This window comes from Apteryx mantelli, chromosome 30, assembly GCF_036417845.1.
Source record: "Apteryx mantelli isolate bAptMan1 chromosome 30, bAptMan1.hap1, whole genome shotgun sequence".
Taxonomy (NCBI): Eukaryota; Metazoa; Chordata; class Aves; order Apterygiformes; family Apterygidae; genus Apteryx; species Apteryx mantelli.
The window spans coordinates 1534985-1558535 of NC_090007.1; the positions used below are offsets into that span (position 1 = coordinate 1534985).

Consider the following 23551-nt stretch of genomic DNA (forward strand, 5'->3'; position numbering starts at 1 on the left):
AAGCAAAAATAAGCCTTTTGCATGGTTTCTGAGCAAACTTTAGGAGGACAAGCTGCCTGTCTCTACCTTTCCACCACCTGGTCCCACATAGTGAAGGCCTGGCTGCTCAGGTGTACATCTGAAAGACCCATCCCCTGCCCCTCCGTGACTCTGTCCTGCTGCTTTTGCCTCCTTTGAACATCTCTTGACAGTGTTCCTAACGTCCCCTTCCACCTTCCCCAGGAACAGGGGCACCAAGACTCGCTTGCCCTGACGGATGTGTTACGAACACTGCTGTAGGCAATAAATTAGCACGTCTCAGACTTGTTGAAATATACTTTTATTGCATTTCTGCGGGTCTTACAAAAATATGACAAAATAAATTAAAAAGAAATAAATAACCCCCTTCATTTCATTTAATTCTAAAAGAAATAAAACCAAAAAAAAAAATCCAAGAAAAAAAAAAATCCCTCCTTTGTACAGTAATTGCCCGGAAGAGTGAGATACCAGACAGGCGGCCACTTGTAGAAATAGTTGGTGTAGAGAAACGTTTAAAAATGCCCTGGGCTGCCGGGGTCCTGGCAGCAGCGGGACCGTGCCCTGTGCTCTGGTAAACGGCGCTAGGAGTAGATCACACCAGGACTGTTACTCTCAGGAGGAAAATGTGATAAATAAAGCTCCCTTTAAGACCAGCATGTTTTAAACGATGACAGAGGTGAGACTTGGCTTCGGCGAGCCAAACCCAGGAACGACTAGAGAAACGAGATGAGAGGGTGAGCGGAGGAAGGGGAACGGCCCTGCCAGCCTGCCCGCAGCTGGGCCGCGGGTGCTGCAGGACACGGCTGTCACTGGGGCTCTGCAGAGCGGCGGGGGGCGAAGCCGCGGTGGTTACGGGCGTCGCGGGTTAGGGCAGGAGCTGGGCAAAGCCCCCGGGTTCCCGGGTGCCGCCAGCCGGGCTGAGCTCAGGGCTCTTCTCTCCTGACATCTCCTAACGCGCTGCTGCTCCCACTCGCCTTTCAGAGAGCGGCTCCGGGGCACGACCGCCTCGGCTTCGGTCTCGCTGGGTTTCCGAGGGCCTCCTTGCCCCGGTTTCCCAGCGCCGTGGAGCCCAGCGCTCCCCGTTCCCCGGCCTTGCCCCAGAAACGGCTCTCCTGCGGCCGCAGCTCAGCGCGCCCTTCGCTAGCTCGTCGACGCAGCCTGAAACGCCGATGCAAAGCGGCCGGGGAGCCTCGTGCCCTTGGCCCGGTGGGTGCAGGGGCGAGGGGTGCCCGGGGGGAACGGTGCGGGAACAGCACGATGCTGCCCGACCCTCGCAGCCGTCTGCAGGGCGGCACGACGGGAGCCGGCTCCAGCCCTGACCCGGCGTTCCTGACCGTGCCGCCCGGGATGGCAAAGCACCGGACGAGCGGCTCTGCTCTTCTCGCGCCGCAGCGGGAACAGCCGGGCGGGTGCAGGAGCGCGGGCGAGCGAAGCGGTGGGCACAGCCTCGGCGCTCGCCTGGCCTGGCTTATTGCTGCGTAAAATGGCTTGGTTCAAAGACAAAAAAAAAAAGCACGACGGGTGGAGAGAGACGGGGGGAAAAACCTGACGTTTCCTACAGAGCAGGCCTTGGGGAGAGACGGCGGCACGCGGACCTCACGCCCGCCCGGGCCTGCTCCAGGCACAGGGAAGGACCGTCCGTGTCCCCCGGAGAGCCCGGCTGGCCGCAACCCTCCGTCTCCCCCCGGCTCGCTTTGGAAATGTTTCACGGCGGACGGAGGGCAGAGCTGGCTGCCAGGGGGTGGGCGGCAGCACCCAGGCTCGGGGCGCTCCGACCCACGCGGGGTCCCGGCCCGCCGACGGCCACCTCCAGCCCTGGAGCCGAAAGCCAAGCGGCGCTGAGCAGAGCTGCTGAAAAGCCGAGGAGCAGCAACCGGAGCGGGGACGGCGGCTGTTCGAGCACTAAGGTGACAACCGGCGACAGCAAAACCTTCGCCCGGGCGGAAGCGAAGCTGCTCCCCCAGCCTGCCCTCGCTGCGAGCTCGCGTCCCCCCCAGCCCCGGTCGTCCTTCTCCCGGCTGCCGGCACGACGTCCGTGCGCAGGTGCCTTATCGCGAGGCAGCTCCGTGAAGAAAGGAAGCAGCAAGGGCACCGTGCCGCCTCGTGGTGCAGTCGCTGGGGGCGCGCGGCCAGGCTGCTTGCCGCTCCGGGACCGCGCCACCCGGCGTCCTGCGTGTGCCGCCTCGAGCCGTCACACGAAGAAGGGAAAAAGAGTCGCTTGCATTGGGTTTTGTTTCGTTTTTTAGTGCAAGAAATGTTGCCCATGCAGGGAAATCCAGGAGGCTCACGCTCGCCCCCCTCCCTCCCGTCAGCCTGTTCTTTGGGCAGCGGGATGCCCCGGTGCTGCGAGAAGCGGGATGAATCCGAGCCCTCTGCAGAAGGACCGGCTGCGAGGAGGCTGCGGCGAGCCGGAGCGGGACGAAGCGAGGCGCTGCCCGGCGCAGCGGGACGACGGCTGTATGGCAAAGAGGCCGTAGGCACCGGTGGATCAGGCTCCTCACTGCTGCTCCCGCCAGCCCGCGCCGCTCCTGGGCTCCGAGCCCGGATCCCTTTGCCAATGCCAGGCCGGTGGGACCGGCTGCTCCCATGCAGCTCCTTGGGTGCCAGCAAGCCGGACCGCAGCATCACCCCAGCTCTTCCCTCCGGCGGCGGGTGCAGGGACAGGCGGTGAGCAGGATGGCGGCGTCTCCCGCCCGCCGCGTCGGCTGTGAGCGCGCGGAGGAGCGCCGGGCGGAGGAGGGCGCGCGAAGGCAGCGCGTTGGGCTGCTCCAGCCGGGGATGCGGGCAGACCCCGCTGCTCGGATCGGCGGCGGTTTGCTTGCGCCTCCGCGACGCAGGATGAGGCCGGACCTCTGCCGGAGCTGGGGCCGGGGCGGCAGCGGGTCCCCCCGGCCCGGCGGAGGAGCCGGAGGGATGCACGGGGACGCAGCGGAGGGGAACAGCCTGCAGGACGGTGCATGGGCAAGCGTGCCCATGGGTGCTGGGCGCTCCGGCGGGGCTCAGCCTGCCCGGGCACAGCCCAGCTCCGCGCTCCCTGCGGCGGGGGGGCGGCGAAGGGAGCAGAGAGGGCGACGACGTCCTTGGCTGCTTGAAGAACAGACCGGGGAGCCGTGGTCGCTCCGTTCCCCCAAAGCCCCCGGTCAGAGTTTGTAGCCTCCGCTCTCCTCCTCCGCCCGGAGCTCCGGCTCCTCGCGGCCCCCCTCGTCCGGCACCCCGTTGAGATGGGACTTGCTGGGGGCCGGTTTCTCGCCCGCGTCCGAGGAGGGCCCGGGCCGGGGCTGGGGCGAGGCGGCGGCCGCGGCGCCGTTGCCCCCGGCCCCTTCGGACTTGCCGAAGTTGAAGAGCTTGCCGGGGTTGAACGGCTTGGTGGGCGACTGGACCTTCTCGGTCCCCGCGTCCCTCTTAGTCTCGGGCGATTTGAGGAACTTGAAGCTGAGGAAGCCGGGGAGCTTGTTATCGCTGCCGGTGGGGGACTGGGGGGACCTGGCCGCGGCCGTGCCGGCGGCCCCGGCCCCCCCGGAGAGGAACTTGCCCTGCAAAGGGATGATCTGCTTCAGTTTCATGACGTTGTTGGTGGCCAGGAGGGAGCTGGGTCTCTTGGGCTTGTCGGAGGCGTGCGAGGAGGTGCCGGAGCCTTTGCCCTTGCTCTGGCTCTTGTCGTGGGCCGGGTCCTGCCCGGCGGCCTCGGCCTTGGCCTCGTCGCGGCTGGACTCGCGCTCCTTGCGGGCCTGGTACTCGGCGTGCCGCTGCCGCTCCTCCTCCTCCCGCTTGCGCCGCTGCTGCTGCTGGAAGTGATGCTGCGCCTGGCGCTCGTGCTTCTGTCAACGGGGGAGAGCGCGTTGGCCCTGCACCGCCTCGGCCCCGGGGACGGGGATGGGAACGGGGATGGGGACGGGCCCCCGGGTGGCACCTACCTTGAAGGCCTCGCGGCGCTGGTACTCCAGCTTGGCCATCTCCTCGGCCACCCAGGCGGGGATGTCGGGGATGGCCACTTGGATGACGTATTTCAGGAAGAGGGCGAAGTGCTGCGGGGTCGCGGAGGACCGGTGTGAGCATCACCCACCCGGTCCGTCCGTGTCCCCCCCTCGTGCTGCCGGTGGGACGGGGTCCGGGCGGCGCGTGCCTACCTCCAGCACCACCACGGAGATGATGGCTCCCTCGGGGCTGAGCCAGGGGAAGAGGCGCTGCAGCTGGCCGCACTGGGCGATCAGGTAGCAGTTCACCACGATGGCCAGGACGCCCATGGCCTCCATCACCTTCTGCAAGGGAGACGGCGGCGGGCTGGGCTGCGGCCGGCGGTGGGGGACGCGGGCGCCCCCGGGGAGCCCCGCGGCGCCCTGCCCACCTGCCACTGCCCGATGCTCTCGACCCGCTGGCCGAAGGGGCGCTGGAGCCCCGTGCACAGCTTGAAGGCGTCGCTGCGGATCTCGATGACGTTGTTCACCAGGGCGCACATGGCGGCCAGGGGGAAGGCGGAGGAGAAGAGCACCACGTAGCCGAACTGGATGAACATCTCCTGGTAGTCCTGGAAGGTGTCCTGGGGGGAGGCAAGGGACGTGTCACCGCGGGGCAGGGGGGCCCACTGCGACCCGCTGGCCCCAGGGGGCTGTTCCCGCACCGTTCCCACGCCGTTCCCGCGCTGTTCCCACGCCGTTCCCGCGCTGTTCCCACGCTGTTCCCACGCCGTTCCCACGCCCCACTCACCTCGTACTTCTTCATGCAGCTCTCCACCTCAGCCTGCGTCAGCTGCGTGGAGTAGTCCTCCTCTGGCGGGTCGATCCAGGAGGCCCGGTTCTGCCTCCTGCCTTCCTCCTCGCCCTCCTCCTCCTCCCGGCTCTCGGCCGCCCTCCTCCTCCGGCCCGCGCGCAGGGTGGCGGCTGGCTCCGGCACCCTGGCAGGGCTGCCGGGGGGGCCTTCGGCCTCCTCCTCGTCCTCGCAGAGCTCGAAGACGGAGGCGGGGTCCATGCCCTTCTCCACCATGGTGGGGCTGCCCTCCTCGAGGAAGCTGTCGTCCTCGGCGCCGCCGGGCTCACCGCCGCCGCCGCCGCGCCGCTCCGCCTTCTCGATGAAGCTCACCTTCTTCAGCTTGAGCCCGCAGTCAAGGGCGCTCTCGTCCTCCGAGTCGGACTCGCGCCGCCCTTCCTCCTCCTCCTCCTCCTCCTCGGGCACCCCGCAGCCCCCGTTGAGACACTTCTTCTCGCCCCGCGGCGCCTCCTCGGCGGCCGGGGGCGCGGGGCCCGGGGGCGCAGGGCCGCGGCGGGATGCGGGGCCGGGGCCGGGGCCGGGGCGGGCGAGCAGGCGGAGGACGGCGTGGCAGAGCTCGCGGAGGCCGCGGAGGCTCAGCTCGCCGCGGCGCAGCCGCCGGTACAGGTGGGGCTGCGACACCTCCTTGACGTTCTGCAGGAACTGGCGCGTGATGAGCAGCGTGGCCAGCATCTGCGCGGGGAGCGGGGGGGGGACACGGACACGGTGCCCGGCGTCACCCCCTTCGTGACCGCCCGGCGCCCGCTCAGCCCCGCCGCCACCGCCGCCGCCACATCCCTGCTCCTTCCCCGGCACCGCGCGCCCCGGCCAAGCGCCGTGCCAGCACCGAGCCGGGCTGAGACCGCCCAGACTCGCCGCGGTTGTGTGCGGCGGGCTCGCGGGGGGACGGCGTGCACGGCCCTGCCCGGCCCCCCCCCACCCTCCCCGCTCCTACTTTGGATACTCCCAGTCTCCAGCAAAAGCCCAGGAGGCCCTTAAAGAAGATGACAGAGAGGTGGAGGTGGAGGAAGATGAAGGGGAGGAGAGCCTCTTTGAGCTGACGCGCGAGGCTTTGGGAGAGAGAGAAGATGAGCAGGAGCTGTGGAAAGGGACAGAAGAACAGAGAGAAAGACACAGAGAGACCGTGAAGAGGAGCGGCGGCTCGGCGGGAGCCCGGCCGGCGGCGGGAGCAGAGCGGAGCGCGCGGGGGGGGGCGCGGGGCCGGGCGGCGCGGGGGCGGCCGTCTGTCCGTCCGTCCGTCTGGGCGGCGTGGGGCTGCCCCGCCGCCCCCGGCCCCCCCTTACCTCCTTCAGCCGCTCCATGTCCTTGAGGTAGAAACCGATGTAGAAAAGACTCAGGTATGAATTTACAAACTGAAACTGCCGGGGGGGAGAAGCCGGGGTCAGCGCGGGGCGGCCGAGGCTCCCCCCAGCCGTGGGTCCGGCCTCGGCACTGGGGGCCCCGGCGTCCCCGGCCCCCGGCGCTCACCAGGACTATTTTAATGATGAGGTGTTTCTCGTAGGCACTCTGCAGGCGGTAGTTTTCTGCAAAGCCAAGGGGCAGGGTCAGGCAGCGGCTCCGGGCACCGGGGGGGGGGGGGGAGAGGGTCCGGGGCGGCCCCGGGGTGCTGCCCCCGGCCCCGACGCACCCATGTCGTTGAGCCAGTACGCGATCTTCTTGTAAACCTCGTCGCAGGCCGTGACGATGACGGCCAGGACGATCTTGGGCAGGAAGCGGATGATTCGGGGCAGCTCCTTGATGCTCAGCACAAACTCCTGCGGGGACGGCGACAGGGACGGTGTCACCCGCCGGCCCCCACCGCCACCGCTCCGGCCGGGGGGAAAGCACCCACCTGGAGCTGGAAGCAGCCCAGCATGATGAGGAAGACGAAGGAGAGGCAGAAGAGGCAGACGGGCAGGCTGACCAGGCACTGGAAGAGCAGGCGCTTCCACGGCGGGTAGTAAAACTCCTCGGCACTGGTCACGGGACTGATCCTCTTAATGCCCTAAGCGGGGGCATGGCAGCGCGTGACCCTCCCCGGGGCTGGGGGCACCACGGGGTCCCCTCGCAACCCCCCCCCCCCCCAGGGTGGAGGAGAGCCGCTGAGTGTCACGAAGCTGCCGGTTCTCTGCGCCGAGGCCGGGTGGCTCGTGGGGGCCGTGGGGAGCACAGCGGGGTCTGAGCCCCCCCCCCCCCGCCACCCACGCGGGAGCCGCCAGGACGGGGCTCGGCTGCCCCCCGCCACCCCCCGCGCTCACCCTGAACTGGGGCCGGGGCTCCTCGATGGACTCGGCCGGGGTGTCCAGCGTCCCCCACTTGTAGGCGAACTCGGCGCCGCGGCGCTTCCACTCCTCCAGGAAGAGCGTGGCCCAGATGACGTTGAAGATGGCGAAGACCACGCAGCAGATATCCTGGCTGGTCTGGGGGGGAAGGGGGGGGAGGCAGGGTGCCGGCGTCGGTCCCTTCCCGTGCCCATCCCCGGGGCGGCCGGCGCCGGAGCCGAGCGGCGGCGAGGGGACCCCGGAGCGCTGCCCCAGCCCTGCACCCGCCGCATGGCCGCGTGCCGGTGGGGCTGCTGTTAAGCAACTAATAGGATCAGGCACCTTCCCTCCCTGCTCCGTGGTGATGGGAGCACTGAAGCACCGAAGGGGAAGCCCGGAGATGGCAATGCCCCAAAAGCCGGGGGTTTTGCCCCGCTTCCGCGGCGCGGGCGCAGCCCCGCTCACCTGCTCGCTCTCGGTGAAGGTGTAGAGGATGGAGCCGAAGACGGCGGGGTACACCATGGCCGAGGTGTAGAAGCCCAGCCAGGCGAAGTACATGGCGATCTTCACGCCAAAGTAGTCGCAGATCTCGTCTGCGGGGGGGGGCAGCAGGGACGTGAGAGGGGCAGGGACCCCCGGGGACCCCCTGGCACCCCCCCCCCCCAGCGCCTTACCGAGCGGCTGGGCCTCGCACACCGCCTGCACCCAAGACTTCATGAGCCGCTTGAGGATCCTCTGCTCGTGCAGCGGGAAGACCTGCTGGATGACGCCGCGGGCGGCCAGCTCCGGGACTGCGCGGCGGGGCACGGCGTGAGGCACGGGTGCGCGCCTGCGTCCCGGCCCGGGAGAGCCGGCTGTTCCTCCCCGCCGGACCGCGCCGCGGAGAGGGCCTGGCGCGGGGGAGCTTGGGGGGACCAGAGCAGGGACAACGGGGAGGAGGGACTGGGAGTGACCGTGCCACATCGGGGGCTCCGTGCCCTGCACCGTCGCTGCCTGGCTCAGCCCACACTCGGCACCGCGGCACGGGGGGCTCCTGGCATCGCCTCGCGGCCACAGCCCTGGGGATGGGGACACACGGTGACAACGGCCCGGGGTCCCTTGCAGGGCATGTGTCCCCCATGGCCACCGGCCAGCACTGCTGGGCCATGGCATGGGTTGGCCGTGGGAAGCTGGTGGGGCATCGGGGTGGATGCACCATGCCATGCTGCACCATGCCATGCTGTGCTGTGCTGCACCCTGCCATGCCATGCTGTGCCATGCTGTGCCATGCTGCATGCCGTGCTGCACCGTGCCATGCTGTGCTACAGCATGCCATGCTGCACACTGTTGTGCCATGCCATGTTGCACCATGCTGTGCCATGCTGCACCCTGCCATGCTGTACTGTGCCATGCCATGATGCACCAAGCCATGCCATGCCGTGCTGTGCTTCACTGCACTGCTCCATGCTGTGCCGTGCCATGCCGTGCTGCACCATGCCGTGCCATGCCATGCCATGCTGTACTGTGCCATGCCGTGGTGCACCAAGCCATGCCATGCTGTGCCATTCTGTGCTGCACTGCACTGCGCCACGCTGTGCCATGCCAGGCTGCACTGTGCCATGCTGTGCCACTCCGTGGCGTACCATGATGCACCAAGCCGTGCCATGCCATGCCGTGCCGCGCTGGGCTGCACCGTGCCGGGCCGCGCTGCGCAATACTCACTGATGGGCTGCCCCTCCAGGAAGTGGATGTTGTGCAGCGACTCGCCCTGCTTCGCCCGCAGGTTCTCCAGCCAGTACCTGATGATGTTCTGCCGTTCCTGCGGCACTGGAGCCACGTGAGCCCGGGGCGACGGGTCCCGCCGGCCGGCTGCCAGCGCCACCCCATCCCTGCCGCACGTCCCCTCCCCGGGCCCCGCTTGTCCCCATCGCCCCTCTCCCCTGCCCCGCGGCCCACCTGAGAGGTGAAGAAGTAAAGCTCGTTCTCGATGTTCTCGTAGATGTAGTCCTCCTCGCAGGAGAAGCTGCGCATGCCGCCGCCGAACTCGGCCTTCACCGGCTTCCGCAGCCCGATCTCGTCGGCCCCGCGCAGCAGGCTGCGGGCACAGAGGGGACGCGGCTGGAGAGGCGGCGCGGGGCGCCGGGGGCTCCCGCGGGCGCCGGCGCCGGCTCCTACCTCTCGTAGGTGGCGGTGACGAAGAAGGCGTAGACGCGGGTGTGCTTGTGGTGCCGCACCTGCACGATGAGCTCGGGGATGCCCAGGCGGATGTGGTTGAGGAGCCAGAGCAGCGTGTGGTCGTCGGTGGTGTCTGCGGGGCGGCGACACGGGCGCTGGCACCGGCGGCGCGTGCCGGCCCCTCGCCCGCCCCGGCACCGGGGCTCCCCGCGGCCCCGGCCCCCCGCACACCGGCGGCTCCCTACCCGGGAAGGTCATGAGCACGTCGCAGTTCTCCGTGGGCACCGTCTTCATCCAGGCTTTGTGGGACATGATGTAGCGCCCGGCCTGGAGCAGCCGCTTCCCGAAGAGTTTATCTGCCGGGAAAGGCAGCGCTGGGTGAGGGGCCGAGGGCGGCCGGAGCCAGGGCGATGCCGGGGGGTCCCGGGCGGGCGGGATGGGTGCAAGGTCCGCGGGGCGGCTCGCCGGCCTCCCCCCCGGCGCCGCACGAGGCGACGCTCCCTCCGGCTCGGGTTTCTCCTCTGGCAGGTCAAGGAGCCCAAAAAGGCCCCGACAGCTGCCGGGGAGGAGCCGGCGGCGCGGCCGTGCACCCCTCCGGTGCCGGCGTCCTGCGGCGCCTGGCCCTGCTCACCGCTCACCGCCCGCCGCGGCCCTGTGCCGGGCCCAGCTCCGGCTCCAGCTCTGGCTCCAGCAGGGCCGCCGCGATGCCGGCAGACGGGAAGCAGGAGGAAATAAAAAAAGGGGACAGCAAAAAAGCAGCCGGTCTCCATGGAAACGTGGGGAGGCGGCGGGAAGCGCGGGGATGGGCACAGTCGCCGGGCTCCCCCCCACGCGGGGACACAGTGCCCGTGCCCCAGCGCTCCGCCGCGGGGCGCAGGGTACCCGGCACATCCCAAAATGCCAGGACGAGCTGCTCCTCTGTGGGTAGCAGCCACGGGACCCACGGCTCTCCCTGCCCCACGCCGGCAGTGCTCCCGGCTAGCTCCGTGCCTCAGTTTCCCCTTCCTGAGCCATGGAGGAGGACCTGCGCCGGGCTGGTGCACCATGTACCCAGGGGACGTCACGGCCCCTCCGGTGGCCCTCACCCAGCTGCCAACCTGCCCCAGGGCTGGGCAGGTCCCCGGGGCCCCGGAAATCCTGTCCCAGCACCGCATGCCGCAAACCGGTCGGGCTGGCTGGGAGCATCCCGTCGGCCAGGGCCGCTCCGAACCGGAAATGCCAGGCCACCCCCGGGCCCTCCGTGGACCTGCCCCGGGGAGCCGCGCCGCCCACCAGGTCCGACAGGCGGGCTGAGACCCGACAAACTCATCTCCCGAGCTGGGCGCCGCAGGGCCGCGCGAGGTTACACCCATCGCACCGCGCGCTCAAAGGGCGCCCTGTCCCGGCTGGACGTGGGCGAAAGGCCAGCGGGGCGCCCGCGTGGGCACGAGCACCCGGCCGGCGCCGCGGCCCTGCCACCCGCCCGCGGCCCGGCGCCGTGTCGGCACAAGCCCGGCATTGTGGCTGCCGGCGCAGCTGCGGGGAGAGGCAGAGCCGGGACGGGCGGCCCGGGGGCCACCGGCCCCTCGCCCCTCCTCGTGCCCAGCCTGGCACAAGGGAGACCTCGGCTCGGGATCGCTCCTCTCCTCCTGGGTGTCCCCAGCAGCCGTCCTCCTGCCCTCTGCCGAAACGCAGCTGCCGCTGGGGTCTGACACCCGGAAACGCGCGCTGACTCTGTGCACGGAGCCCAAGGGACGCGGCACATGGGCAGCTCCGGTAACCCGTGCAGAAGCTCCATGGATCTGGCAGGAGCAACCAGGACATCAGAGCTAGGCGCTGTTTTAACCAAGCTGGGTGTTTGCCTACAGCCTGGAGGCACCTCGGGGCTCCAGCCGGGGCCCTGGGAGCCCGGAGCGGGGCAGGGACTGGGCTCCGGCTGCAGGGGGGCATCGGTGGCTCCCGGGTGGCACGTGCCTTGGGGACCGTGGCCACAGAGCGGCTGGAAATCGAGGGAGAGCAGGAGAGAGTGGCCGACAGCACCAATCCTGCTGCCAGGGCCCCCGTGTCCCGCCCTGCCCAGCAGCCAGGCGGGTTTCCGACACCAGCCTGGGCACCGCCGACTGCGCGCATGAATTATTCACGCCTTGCGAGGAGAGGTGTAATTCAAGCCTGGGAGAGCAGGAGCTGGCCCGGGCCGGGCAGACGGCGCTGCTGCCGGGAGGGCACCGAGCCGGTGGGCGCAGCCGGGCCACATGTGAGCTGGGGCCGGCAAGTGAGTGCAGCCAGGGTGCCTGAGCCCGGGCGCACGCGCACGCTTGCAAGTCGGGACCTGGGTGTGCAAAACACAGCAAACGCGGGGGCACCCGCCGGGCAGCGCAGAGGCTCCTGCGGACGCACAGGTGCTGCAGCGCCCCGAGTGCGCGGCGTCACGGTGCCCTCCGGCGAGGTGCAACGCTCCCCGCTCTGCCCCGTCCTTCCCGGCACTGTCGCGTCTCGGCCATGGGAGCCGCGGGCCTGCCAGGGCTGGGTCCCGTTGCGGCTCCCTGAGCAGGACATGAGCTCAGCACCGAGGCGTCCTGCCACGCCGAGGCTGCAGCTCCATCACCCCCTCCTTCCCTGCCAGCAGGCTCGGCTTCCTCCGGCTCCAGGCCCATGATATCCCACTATTTCCCCCCAAAAGCTGCCTGCGCGTCGTGCCTTGCTGGCGAGCACCCTCATCCTCCAGGAGCGAGCATGTGCCGGCGAGGAAGCCTTGCAGCCGGGGAGACGGAGCGGCTTTGCTCCGGGGGCCGCGGGAGGCGAGGGGACCCTGGCTGGCGCCCCAGCCCACGGCTTCCACCCCAGCGCCGCGGTGCAGCACCGCTGCCCCTTCCCCGCTCGTCCTCCCGCGGCAGCGCCGGGGCTGCGCCGCTAACCTTGGCTCTCCGGCATAAGGTCACCGGAGCTGCAGAGCTCCGGGGACTGATAAATCGCTGCCCTGCCGCGGAGAGGAGCCCACGGCCGCACACGTCATCTCGAGGCCCGGGCTCTAACGCCGATCCCGCCCTGCCACGGGAGGCCGCTTCCCGAGAGGACCCAAACTGGGTCACTCCTGGCGCTCCTGCAGGCAGGAGTCCCCGGCTCGGCTTCCCCCCGGCACGCGGCCTGGCCCGGCCCTCCGCGACGCCCCCCTCGCCCTGCCCCCGGGCCGCCCGGCACCTGAACTGGCCCCCGCCGCGTCCGCAGGGAAGTCACCGGTGAGGCCACCTGGTCCTGGGGTCACACCGCCGCCTCCCGCCCCAGCTCCAGGCTGGGGAATGAATCCAAACCCTCATCCCGCACCCGCTGCCCAGCTCTGCCCTGGCCCCAGCCCTGTGCCAGGGTGCATGGAGCCGACCTGGGGGGGGCATGGGCCTGCCCTGGGGGCACGGACCTGTCCTGGGGGCGTGGACCCATCCTGGGGGCATGGACCCATCCTGGGGATGCAGATCCATCCTGGGGGCACAGGGACACAGTCTGGAGGGGGCACAGACCTGTCCCAGGGTCACAGGTATCTTCCAGGGCACACAGGGACCTGATACTGGGAGACACAGCCCTGTCCTGGGGGGACCCATCCTGGGGGGGGGGCACACAGATTGGTCCCAGGGAGGGGGGGGACACATGAACCCGATCCCCAGGGATCACAACCCTGTCCTGGGGGCACATGGACTGGATACCCAGGGGGCATGGAGCTGTCCAGGGGGGAGCACGGACCCCATCCCGGGGGGATTGCAGCCCTGTCCGGGGGGGACAAGGACCCCATCCCTGGGAGGATCACAGCCCTGTCCCGGGGGGACATGGACCCCGTCCCGGGGGGATCGCAGCCCATCCCGGGGGATCGCAGCCCTGCCCGGGGCAGGAGCTGTCCCGCAGCCCGGCCGTGCCCCGCCGACATCCGCATTGAGCCGCAGGGAGCGGCCCCCCCCCCCCCCCCCCGCTGCCGCCGGCCGCAGCCCGCCGCCCCTGCGCGCACCGACGGGCCGCGACCGACACCGACACCGACACCGACACCGGGACCGACACCGGGACCGAGACCAGGACCGGGGCCGGGGAGCCGCGCCCAGGCCGGGAGCGGAGGGGCGCGGAGCCGCGCACCGCGGCGGGGGGCTGCGCACGGCCCCCGGTGCCCCCCCCCCCCAACCGGTGCCGGCGCCCCCCACCTCCCCCCCCGGGCCGGCGCCCCCCGGTGCCACCTACCCAGGACGCCGGCCGGGGCCGCCGGCTCCGCTCGCTCCTCGCCGACCGGGGCCCGCCGGGGCCGCTCGCCGTCCTGCGCTGCCGCCGGCGGCTCGGGCATGGTGCGGGGCTGCGGGGGCTGCGGGGGCTGCGGGCCGCGGCGGGGGCCGCCGCATGGGGCCGCCGGGGCTGCGGGCGCGGGGCCGCTGCCGCCCGAGCCGCCGCCGCCGCCCGAGCCGCCGCCGCCGCCGCCGCCGCCGCTCCCGGCCGGGAGGAGGGGACAAAGCGGCGGAGCGCCGCGCTCCCGGCCCCTTTAATTGTCTGGTTGGCCGCCGGCTCCCCAGCGCCCGGCGGCACCGGCCGCGGGGCCCAGGTGTCCGGGCCGCGCCCCTCCCCCCCCCCAAGGCTGGCTCTGGGGGGGGCCCAGGCGTCCGGCTCCCCCCCACTCCCCGATCTGGGGAGAGGAGCCGGAGCATCCCGGGCAGCAACCCCCCCCTGCCCCGCAGCCCTCGTCCCCGCCGTGTCCCTGCATCCCCCGGCACTGCCTGACCCCCGAGGTGGCCCCACATCCCCTGCCCGGATGGTCCCCCCGCTGCCCTACATCCCGCTGCCCCCCCCCCCCCGGGATGTCCCACATCCCCCTGCTCGGATGGTCCTCCCCGCTGCCCCACATCCCCCCTGTCCCCTCCACTGCCCTGATGCACCTGCCCCCCTGCATTGCCCCAATGCCCCCGTCCCCCCTGCTCTGCCCCGGTGTCCCCCGCTCTGCGCAGCCCCATGGGTCACGGTGTTATTTCGAGCGCCCCGGCCGGGCGGGAAGGCACGCAGGCAACCTGACCTGGGCTACACAGTGTCACACTGACCTTTCGGGAGCCCTCTTCTGTCCCCAGCCCCACAGCCTGGTCCCCGCTGCCCCGCGTGCCGTGGGGACACGGCAGGGGACCCCCACGCAGCCCCTCACGGGCTCTGCAGCGCAGCCGGGCCGTGGATGCCCCGCGAGCCCCACGGCGCACAGGAGCCCCCGCGCCAGGTCTTGCTCGGTTCCCCCCAGCCCTGCTGCCTGCCCGCAGCTATTTTAGGGCAAGGCGCCGGGTGCCAGCTCTGACGGCCGTGATGAACGATGCCACAAGGAACCGGCCTTTCCTCCGGCATCTGTGCTCCGAGCCGGGGCGGGTTCACACGGGCTGCTGGCGCCTGGCGCGTCTCGGGGCCCTCTCCGTGCCAGGGCCGAGCCTGCTGCTGCAGCCTGGGCTGGGGGCCAGGGCGCCCGTTGGGGCAGCGGACCCCAAATCCCCCACCCCTCCATGTAGCCAGTGCTGCGGGGGGGCTGTGGTCAGGGTGTCCCAGACCTTCCCGAGACGCGGTGCAGGCTGGACCCACCTGCCCCCACCTAGGGCAAGAGAAAAGCTTCTGGAACGACCTGGAGGGGAGAAGAGTGAAAGGGGGGGGGGGTCTAGACTGGCTTGGTTAGCTGGCGTCTGTCCTAGGGATATGTGCAGGGGGGTGCACACAGGGCTGCGTGCGTGCAGCGGGGTGTGCACGTGGGGGTGCATGCAGGGGTGCACGCAGGGTTGTGCATGCACAGGGCTGTGCACATGGGTGTGCACGCGGGGGTACACGCGGGGGTGTGTGCAGGGCTGTGCACACGCAGGGCTGTGCACGCGGGGGTGCACGCGGGGGTGCATGAAGGGCTCTGTGCGCACAGGGGTGTGCAAACCGGGCTGTGTGCGTGCAGCTGTGTGCGCGCGGGTGCAAGCAGGGCTGCGTGGGTGGGCAGCGTGCACACAGCGATCCAGAGCCCCCCCTCCCTGCACCAGCCCCAGAGCCCGGAGCTGCTCCCTGGTGATGGGCGAGAGGGTGTCGGGGGGATTCAGCGGCCGGAGCCAGAGCTGACGGTGTTGCCAGCATCCCTGCACACGCAGGCGCTCGCTCCTCCCCGCTCCCAGTGCCTTTGTCTGCACAGGCGTCCCCCCACCGCAGCGTCCCCACGTCCTCGCCAGGCCCCGCCGGCTGTGCACCGCCCCGGCACCACAGTCCGGACAAAGCCGCTGGGAGCTGGGGAGGGAGCTCGGGTCCCAGTGTCCCCAGGAGTGTCCCAGTGTCCCCAGGAGCATCCCAGCACCCAGCATCTGCTCGGGGAAAATTTCTATGGTTCACGGAGCCACGTGGCAGCGGGAGGCTGCGATTCCCCCTCCGCCGCACCGGCTGCCGGCCTCAGCTGATGCTCTGGGTTTCCTGGGGATGGAGCATCTCCGGAGCCGGGAGCTCAGCACCCTCCCGCCCTGGAGCCAGGCGGTCCCCAGGGCTGGGACCCCCCCCCGGCATGGCCAAGGTGGCCCGGGGGTGTCCAAAAATCCCAGGAGCTTCACGGGAAGCCTGTGTGGGAGCTGGGCAGGGCACATAGCCCGGCGCTGCAGGGTTAGTGTGGGTCTGCGGGTGCAAAGGGGCTGGAGGACAGGGATGGGATGCAGGGGGGAGTCTCCCACGGTGGACGTGGGTGCTGTCCCCGCTGCTCCGGCCACCCGCATCCTCCCGGACCCAGGTTTGGGGACGAACGGGGCTGGGGGTTATTCTTAGGGCGCAGAAAAGGCCTGCCAGGCGCCCGCGGCCCAGCTGGGCCTCAGCTGCCGGCTCGGGTCCGCGTGTGTCCTGTTCCCGGGGAGGTGACAGCGAGGCCACATGCCCCAGCCCCTGCCACGCCGCGACTAAAATAGCTCCGGCAACTCGGGAGCCGGGGCCGAGCGCACCCGGGGGGGCAAATGCCCCCATCGAGGCCGTCGGGGCGTGCGGGGCCTTGCAGAGGGCCGCGGCGCCGCAGGGCAGGGGACAGCGTGGGGACAGGCCGCCCGCGCAGGGGACACGGGACGCGCCGCGCCCGCCGCCGGGCGGAAGCAATTCGTCTCTGCGCAGCCTCAGGCGGCTCGACGTCAGCCGTGCTCATTGGCCAATCATAGAGGAGGACGAGGGTATAAAGCCCGCCCCCTCTCTCTGCGTTGGCCAATCAGCGCGTGCGGAAGGGCGGGGAAGCTGCTCGCCCTGAGGCCGCCGCGGGATGTGAGCGGGCGGCGTGCGCCGTGGGCTCATGGCGCTGCGCAGGGCGCTGAGCGCGGCGGGCGGCAGCAGCAGGTGAGGGGCGCCCGGGGGGGCGTGGGGAGGGGAGGTAGCCGGGGGGGGGGCTTGCAAGGGGGGGTGCACCTGGGGCACCGCGGGGTGGGGATATGCGGGGGGGTGCATGAGGAGAGGGTGCAACTGGGGCACGCCGGGGTGGGGGTGCACCCTGGGGGGGGGGGTTGCAAGGGGAGGGGATGCACCTGGGCTGGGGGCTGCCCTGGAGCGGGGAGTGCATGGGGAGGGGGTGCACCTCGAGGTGGGGATGCACGGGGAGGGGGTGCACAGGGAGGGGGGGCTGCATCCTGGAATCGGGGTGCGTGGGGAGAAGTGGGTGCACCCTGGCATGGGGGGGGGTTGTGCACGGGGAACGGGGTGCAGCTGGGGAGGGGGGTGCTCCCCTGCACTCTGCCTGCCCCCCCAGATCTGGATGGGGGTGCACAGGGACAGTGCACACCCCCGGGTATGCAGGGTGCACGCCTGGGTCTGGGGGTGCATAGGAAGGGGTGCACACCCCTGGCTATATGGGGTGCACTGGGAGAGGGTGCATGGGGGGTGTGTGCATCCCTGCACCCCTTTTTGGATGTGTGTGAGGAGGGGAGCGCCCCCCCCAGCCCCCCGCTCTGGCTCCCTGTCCCTTCGCAGGTGGGCGCAGCGCCTCTGCTCCGCGGCACAGGGCGACACCATCTTCGCCATGTCCTCGGGCCACGGCAAGTGCGGCGTGGCGGTGATCCGGGCCAGCGGGCCGGGCTGCCGGGCGGCCGTGCAGAGCCTCACGGGGCGCCCCGAGCCGCCGCCGCCCCGCGTCCTGGCCCTGCGGCGCATCCGCGACCCCGCCACCGCCGAGCCCTTGGACCGCGGCCTCGTCGCCTGGTTCCCAGGTGAGAGCCGGAGGGGTCGGCGCCAGCCGGTGCCCGGTGCGGGGCTGGTTCCCGCGCCATGGGCAGGGCTCCGTGCTCGGTGCGGAGCTGGTTCCCGCACCGTGGGCAGGGCTTGGGCGAGGGGACCCCGCCGGCTTGCCCGGCCCCTTGGAGTGCAGCTGGTCTGGTGCTGCCCAGCCAGGTGGGTGCTGGCCCCCGTGCACCCATCCTAAATTGCACGGCCGGCCACCCATGGAGGGTCTCGCCCGGGGCTGCCGCTCGAGCCGTGCCGGGGCAGCAGGTCCGAGGGCCACGTGCTGAGCGGCTCCGTGCTTTGCAGGGCCCCGGAGCTTCACGGGGGAGGACTGCTGCGAGCTGCACGTGCACGGCGGGCCGGCCGTGGTGAGCGGCGTGCTGCAGGCGCTGGGTGAGGCTCCCCCCGCCGCCGCAGGGCCGATGCACCCGCAGCCGTGCTGCATCGCGCCGCGGCGGCTCACACGGCTACGGGCGCCTCGCAGGGCGCCTGCCCGGGCTGCGGCCCGCCGAGCCAGGCGAGTTTGCCCGGAGAGCCTTCCACAACGGCAAGCTGGACCTGACGGCGGTGGAGGGGCTGGGGGACCTCATCCAGGCGGAGACGGAGGCCCAGCGGCGGCAGGCGCTGCGGCAGATGGAGGGCGAGCTGGGGCGGCTCTACCAGCGCTGGAGCGAGACCCTCACCCAGGCAAGGGCTGCGGGGCGCCGGCCGGACGCCTGGGCTCCTCCGCCACCAGCCGGAGCGCCGCGGCGGGAGCATCCCCCCCCCGCATGGGGACGCTGGTGCCGAGCCACTCAGCCTGCCCCGTGCCCCCAGGCGCTGGCCCACCTCGAAGCCTACATCGACTTCAGCGAGGATGACAGCGTGGAGGAAGAGGTGCTGTCACAAGGTGAGGGTGGCCGGGGGCCGGGGTTTGGGGCCAGCCCACGCCGGCGGCCCCCCCCCCACCCCGACGCCGCCGCTCTCGCCCCGCAGTGGCCGCGGCCGTGCAGGCGCTGGAGCAGGAGGTGGGCGCCCACCTGCGGGACGGGCGGCGCGGGGAGCTGCTCCGCGGCGGCGTCCGCGTGGTCATCGCCGGCCCCCCCAACGTGGGCAAGAGCAGCCTCCTCAACCTGCTGGGTGAGTCGGGCTGGGGGGCGGCGGCGGGGTGTCGCGGCCCCGCCGGGCTCCCTGGCGTCGTCCCCTGAGCCGTGTCCCCCCCCCCCCTCGCCCCGTCCCAGCCCGGCGACCGGCAGCCATCGTGTCCCCCGTGGCGGGCACCACGCGGGACGTGGTGGAGCTGTCGCTGAACGTCGGCGGCTACCCCGTGGTGCTGAGCGACACGGCCGGGCTGCGCGCCACCGCCGACCCCGTGGAGCGGGAGGGCGTGAGCCGCGCGCGGGAAAGGTGAGGGGCAGCGGTGGCGGCGGGGGGGGGTCCGGCCGTGCCGGAGCGGCAATGCGGCCCCGTTGCCGGTGCAATCGCGGGCTCGGCACATGCCGCAACCCCCGTGGGCCGGCTCCTTCCCGCGGGCTCTTTGCAGGCTGCAGCACGCGGACCTGGTGCTGGCGGTGCTGGATGCCGGCGCGGTGCCGGCGGAGCCGGGGGGGCTCGGCGAAGCGCTGGGGGCCGTGCTGCCCCCCGCCGCCGCCGCCCCCCCGCCCTGCGTGCTGGTGCTGAACAAGGCCGACCTGGTGCAGGACGGCGGGGGGGCCCTGCAGACCGCCTGCGCCCGGGGGGGGCTGCCCCCCGCCGCCCTGCTCTCCTGCAAGACGGGCGAAGGGCTCGCCGGGCTCCTGGAGCTGCTGCGGCGGCAGCTGGAGCGGCTGTGAGTGCCGGGGGGGGGGGGGGGATGTGCTGGGATCGGGAAGGGGGGGGGACGCAGGGCGGGCGCTGCAGCGTGCTGTCCCCGCGCAGGTGCGGGGACCCGCTGGCCGGTTCGCCCAGCCTCACGCAGAGCCGCCACGGCCACCACCTGCGCGCCTGCCGCGCCGCCCTGGCCCGCTACGGCCCCGCCGCCGGCGCCGACCTGGCGCTGGCCGCCGAGCAGCTGCGCCTGGCGCGCCGGCACCTGGGCAGGATCACGGGGCACGTGGGCGCCGAGGACATCCTGGACATCATCTTCAGGGACTTCTGCGTGGGCAAGTGAGGGGGGGGCGCGGGGCGGGCGGCCGGGAGCCGCCGGCACGTTATTAAACCGTGGTGCCTTCAGCTGCTCCGGCATCCTTGCCCGGCCTCGCCGGGGCCGCGTGGCGCGACGTTCCCAGGACGGGACGCGGTGTGCTCCCCGGCCGCGGGGGGATGTTTCCTGAGCCCCAGCATTGGAAAAATCCACCCGCTCCGGGGAGCGGCCGCGTTTCCTGGCCGGGAGCATAAACAAGGAGCTGGAGCGTCTGGAAGGGAAAAAACTGGCCCCAGCGTCAGCCCCCGACCGTCTCCCCACCGCGCCGCAGCAAGGGGCAGCAGGATTTGGGGCTTTGGGGGGGGGGGGGTCCTGGCCCCGGTGCCCCTGGAGCCGTGGGGCCTCCCCAGCTCTTGCCCCCTCCCCATCCCACGGCAGCCACTTTTGGCTCCTGGGCTTCAAAGGCTCGGGGCTCCCCAGGGACCCGTCTCGCTCTCCTGCCGGCCGGCCTGGGGCTCCCGGGCTCCGGCAGCGGAAGCCCCTGTTGCTCCGGGATTATTTATAGTGGAGCTCCAGGAAATCCTCTAACGCCGAGCGTGTCCCTGTGGTCCCCGAGCTGGGCTGCGCGGGGCCGGAGCCAGGAGCGGGGGCAGCCGCAGCCCCTCCGCCGTTCCCCCATCCCGCCCCATTCCCGGTCCCCGGGCCGGTGCGGACGCCGGTGCCGGTGGCCTCGGGTGCGCGGGGCGCAGCATGGCACCCCGGCGGGGAGCTGCGTGCCACCGGCGTGGTGCTGGCCGCCCGTGGCGTGCCGGGGGGTGCAGCCTGCCGCCGCCGCCGGCGTCAGGAAAGGCTGTTTAAACAGGAAGGCGAAGGAAGCGCGGCAATAAATCAGTGCGTGCGGCAGCCGGCGATTCATCATCGCGCCCGCCGCGTCCTGCACGCGCTGCTCCCCCCCGGCTCTGCGTGCCAAGGGCTGCCCGATGCCTTCGGGGCCGAGCCGGCAGGGATCGCTCCGGGCGCCTGGGTTTCCCCGGCACCGGAGGGCGGCGAGGGGTTAGGAGCCAGGGTGCTGCGGTGGCCGAGGTTTTCCCAGCGGAGGGCCGGGGATGCTCGGGCTCGGTGGCCAGGGGCTTCCCGCTCGCCGGCCCACGCGCTTCCGGTGTGGGAAAACCAGGGCCGGGCTTGGCCCCGCTCCGACATGCGGCGCCGCAAGGCTCCGGGGCAGGCGGCCCCCAGGGGCAGGATTCCGGCTGGGGATCAGCCCTTTCTGGGATGGGGATCGCCCGCTCCCAGCTTTGTTTGGTCGCGGCTTGGCCCCTCTCCTCCTACAGCCAGTGTTTTCCTCCACGATGGAGCATCCCTCGCCCGGCCGCGTGCCGCCTCCGTGCCCCGCTCCCCCCGGCCGCCCACCATGCCGCAGGAAGACGCGGATGCGCCGTGCCGGTGCCCAGTGTATTTGCAGCCCCCGAATATATACACGTGTGCGGGAAGGGCTGAGCACCGTGGTCCTGCTCCCGCAGCCGCCGGGGAGGGGAGACGTGGGGAAAACGGGGCGAGAAAGGGGGATGGGGAGGTTTGCCGTGGCCCCTCGCGGTGCGGCCGCTGGCTGCTCGGGCTGTGCCGTCCGCGCCGCGGGAAGCGCCGCTCCGGGCCGGTCCCGCTCCTCTGCCGGGGCGTGCGGAGCCCCTCGCTGCGGCTCCCGGTGCGCCGGCTCGGCCGCTAGCCGCTGCGGAGAGGGCAGGGTCAGGCCGGCGGCCCCAGGGACCCGGCGCTGCTCGGTCTCCATGCGCTGCCTTACCTGGGGTTTTTTGGCACGGACGCGTACTGCTCCATGATCTTCTGCACCGAGCGCTGGATCTCCTCCGTGTTGATTTTGCCTGGTGGGATGAGAGCGGTGGAGCTTGCCTGGGGCTGGGGCCGAGTGGGGACAGCAGCCGCGGGGCCGGCTGGCGGCTCGAGGGATGCCACGGGAGGCATTCGGGTTCGGCTCCCGCGCCAAGCGCCGCCTGGACTCACCCATGTTCCCGAAGAAGCCCTGGTTCCTCAGAGCATCCGCGTTCATGTAGGTGCCCATGTTCCCGAAGGACCCGGGCCGGCTGCCGAAAGCTGGGCTCGCCGGCACCCGCACGCCGCTAACGTCGAAGAAGGCGCCCGTCTGCGGAGGAGAGCGAGGCGGTGGGTATCCCGCTGTGGTCCGGCCCCGCCGCCCGGCTCAGCCCCGCCGGACACGTCCCTGACCTTGAATCTCATGCAGATGTTGAGCTGCTCCTCGAGGTAGGCAGCCCGCATCGCCGCCCTGCTCTTCTCCTCCAGCTCCTTGCTGAGCTGCTCCTTCGCCGCCGCCAGCTTCTTCTTTTCCTCTTCGCTGCTCTGGAGCTGCTTGCGGGCGTCCTGCAGCTGCTTGCTCAGGTCCTCCTTGTCCTGGGAGCAGCTCAGCTGGCACTGGGCCATGCTGGCGCTGCACACGGCCTTGCCCACGTACTTGGTGTCCCTATCCTGCTGCCAGTTGAAGAGCCCCTCGGTCTGCTGCATGAGCTGCCTGAGCTGCTCCTGGGCGCTGCCGCAGCTGTAGGGGCCCAGCAGGTCCTTGATGCGCTGGAGGGAGTAGCCCAAGTCGGCGCGCAGCGAGACGCACTCCGTCTTCTGCAGCTCCAGCTGGGACCTGGTGGCGTCGCAGCCGGTCCTGGTGGTGAGCAGCTCCCGCTGGCAGCTCTCGTGCTCGCGGCTGACCTTGGTGAGCGCGGCGCCCGCCTTGGCGCAGCTCTCCTCCGACTCCCGCTTGGCCAGCGCCATCTGGTCCTGCTGGCTCTGCAGCCTGGCCTTCTCGGCTGCGCGGGGAGGCAGGCGGAGGTCGGGGGGCCGCTGCGCTCGCGGCACCCTGCACCCACCGGGACCCCCCCCCCCCACCGGGATGCAGGGATGAGCACGGCCGGGGGGGCCGAGGATGCTCCCCGGGGTGGGGGCACGGCGTGGGCCGGGCGCTTACCGTGGCAGCTGGCGTTGATGAGGCTGATGGTCATGTGGCACTCATCCAGCTTCATCTTCTGGAGGAAGCTGCTCCTCGACATTTCCTGCAGCTCGTTCTGGGGGGGGGGGGTGAAGGGGAGAGGGGTCAGAGCGGCCCCCCGGCGAGGAGCAGCCCTGGGGCATCGCCTTGCCCCTGCTCGGCTTCACCGGCGCCGGTGGGATCATCTGGACGGAGGAAGCGGAGATGGCTCTTGCGAGCCGGGAGAGCCCCCGGCCAGGGCTGGGACCCCTGCGGTGCTGAGCCCCAGCTCAGCGAGGGGCTGGTGCTAGCGTGGTGGTGGTCCTGGGGGGGGGGGTCTGACCCCCGTTTGCTGCCCGGCTTCGGTATAGGGACGCTCGAGCCACCGCCGTCCCCTTTTGGCCACGGAGCCCGGAGCCGAACGGGGCTTCGCGGGTGCCCGGGAGCCAGGAGGGGAGGAAAAGCCGGAGGAGCGGGGCCCTGGTGGGGGGGATGGGCTCCATTTCCAACCCCCCCCCACGGCATCCTGGTGAGCGCAGGGCTTCGCTTGCCCCCCTGCCGTGGGAACCAGCCGGCAACGAGCCGGCGGCGCGGGGCTCACCTTGATGGTGGAGGAGGCCTGGCTTCTGTTGCACTTGTCCAGGTCCCCCTGCGTCTTCTGCACGAGGGCCTGCAGCCCCTGCTTCTCCTTGGTGGTGGCGTTGAGGGCCCGCGTGAGGTTGGCGTTCCTGCTGCTGAGGGTGATGATCTTGCTGTAGCGGTCCTGCATTTGCCGCTCCAGGAGCTGGAGGTGCGTGTCGGTGCCGGCGTGCGCGTTGCCGTACACCATGAAGAGCACCAGCCCCAGGATGATGAGGAACTGGATGAGGGAGGTGAAGAGGAAGATGTACTTCATGTAGAAGCTGCAGTCGCGCTTGGGCACGGCCTCCTTGGCCTCCAGGCCGAACTTGGCCATGGCGTAGCTGCTCTTGTCCATGCCGCCGGCGATCTGCTCCCCCCCCGGCCCGCGGCAGCCCCTTTCATTGGGGCCGCGCCGGGGTGGAGCTTGCTCCCGCGGCCGCCCGGCCCCTGTTTATATTGCTCCATTTAATATTTCCTTCTGCTGGGCTCCTT

At 71.4% G+C, this 23551-nt stretch overlaps 3 protein-coding genes across 3 annotated transcripts; 1 reads left to right on the top strand and 2 right to left on the bottom strand.

Annotated features, from left to right (window-relative positions):
• Nucleotides 1-303: 303 nt before the first annotated feature.
• ANO8 (anoctamin 8) lies at nt 304-13470 on the bottom strand. The gene is made up of 17 exons (XM_067312974.1): nt 13371-13470; nt 9422-9532; nt 9177-9309; nt 8958-9096; nt 8724-8820; nt 7697-7813; nt 7488-7615; nt 7020-7181; nt 6614-6766; nt 6410-6536; nt 6250-6305; nt 6066-6140; nt 4723-5454; nt 4364-4555; nt 4146-4277; nt 3933-4043; nt 304-3836 (listed from the first exon to the last, which is right to left on the bottom strand). The coding sequence occupies exons 1-17, from the start codon at nt 13468-13470 to the stop codon at nt 3159-3161; spliced, it is 3243 nt and encodes a 1080-aa protein (XP_067169075.1). The 3' UTR covers nt 304-3158.
• A 3412-nt stretch (nt 13471-16882) lies between these two features.
• Nucleotides 16883-20335, top strand: GTPBP3 (GTP binding protein 3, mitochondrial). Its single transcript, XM_067312699.1, has 8 exons — nt 16883-17338; nt 17658-17744; nt 17836-18038; nt 18168-18240; nt 18327-18470; nt 18572-18737; nt 18874-19158; nt 19248-20335. Exons 1-8 carry the CDS (start codon nt 16888-16890, stop codon nt 19477-19479), a joined length of 1641 nt encoding a protein of 546 aa, XP_067168800.1. The 5' UTR covers nt 16883-16887; the 3' UTR covers nt 19480-20335.
• Nucleotides 20336-20891: 556 nt separating this feature from the next.
• Nucleotides 20892-23443, bottom strand: PLVAP (plasmalemma vesicle associated protein). Its single transcript, XM_067312782.1, has 6 exons — nt 23040-23443; nt 22439-22535; nt 21691-22280; nt 21469-21607; nt 21251-21329; nt 20892-21178 (listed from the first exon to the last, which is right to left on the bottom strand). Exons 1-6 carry the CDS (start codon nt 23412-23414, stop codon nt 21172-21174), a joined length of 1287 nt encoding a protein of 428 aa, XP_067168883.1. The 5' UTR covers nt 23415-23443; the 3' UTR covers nt 20892-21171.
• Between the last annotated feature and the right edge of the window lie 108 nt (nt 23444-23551).

Excerpts from the sequence above, each read along its gene's own strand:
- ANO8 (XM_067312974.1), bottom strand. The coding sequence starts at position 13,470 with ATGCCCGAGCCGCCGGCGGCAGCGCAGGACGGCGAGCGGCCCCGGCGG. Across the intron at positions 7,616-7,696 it reads GTGCGAGGCCCAGCCGCTCG|ACGAGATCTGCGACTACTTT; the intron begins GTAAGGCGCTGG and ends CCCCCCCCGCAG. Across the intron at positions 3,837-3,932 it reads AGCGCCGCGAGGCCTTCAAG|AAGCACGAGCGCCAGGCGCA; the intron begins GTAGGTGCCACC and ends CCCCGTTGACAG.
- GTPBP3 (XM_067312699.1), top strand. The coding sequence starts at position 16,888 with ATGGGGGTGCACAGGGACAGTGCACACCCCCGGGTATGCAGGGTGCAC. Across the intron at positions 18,039-18,167 it reads GGAGCGAGACCCTCACCCAG|GCGCTGGCCCACCTCGAAGC; the intron begins GCAAGGGCTGCG and ends CCGTGCCCCCAG. Across the intron at positions 18,241-18,326 it reads GGAAGAGGTGCTGTCACAAG|TGGCCGCGGCCGTGCAGGCG; the intron begins GTGAGGGTGGCC and ends CTCGCCCCGCAG.
- PLVAP (XM_067312782.1), bottom strand. The coding sequence starts at position 23,414 with ATGGACAAGAGCAGCTACGCCATGGCCAAGTTCGGCCTGGAGGCCAAG. Across the intron at positions 21,608-21,690 it reads ACATCTGCATGAGATTCAAG|ACGGGCGCCTTCTTCGACGT; the intron begins GTCAGGGACGTG and ends TCTCCTCCGCAG. Across the intron at positions 21,330-21,468 it reads GGGCTTCTTCGGGAACATGG|GCAAAATCAACACGGAGGAG; the intron begins GTGAGTCCAGGC and ends TCATCCCACCAG.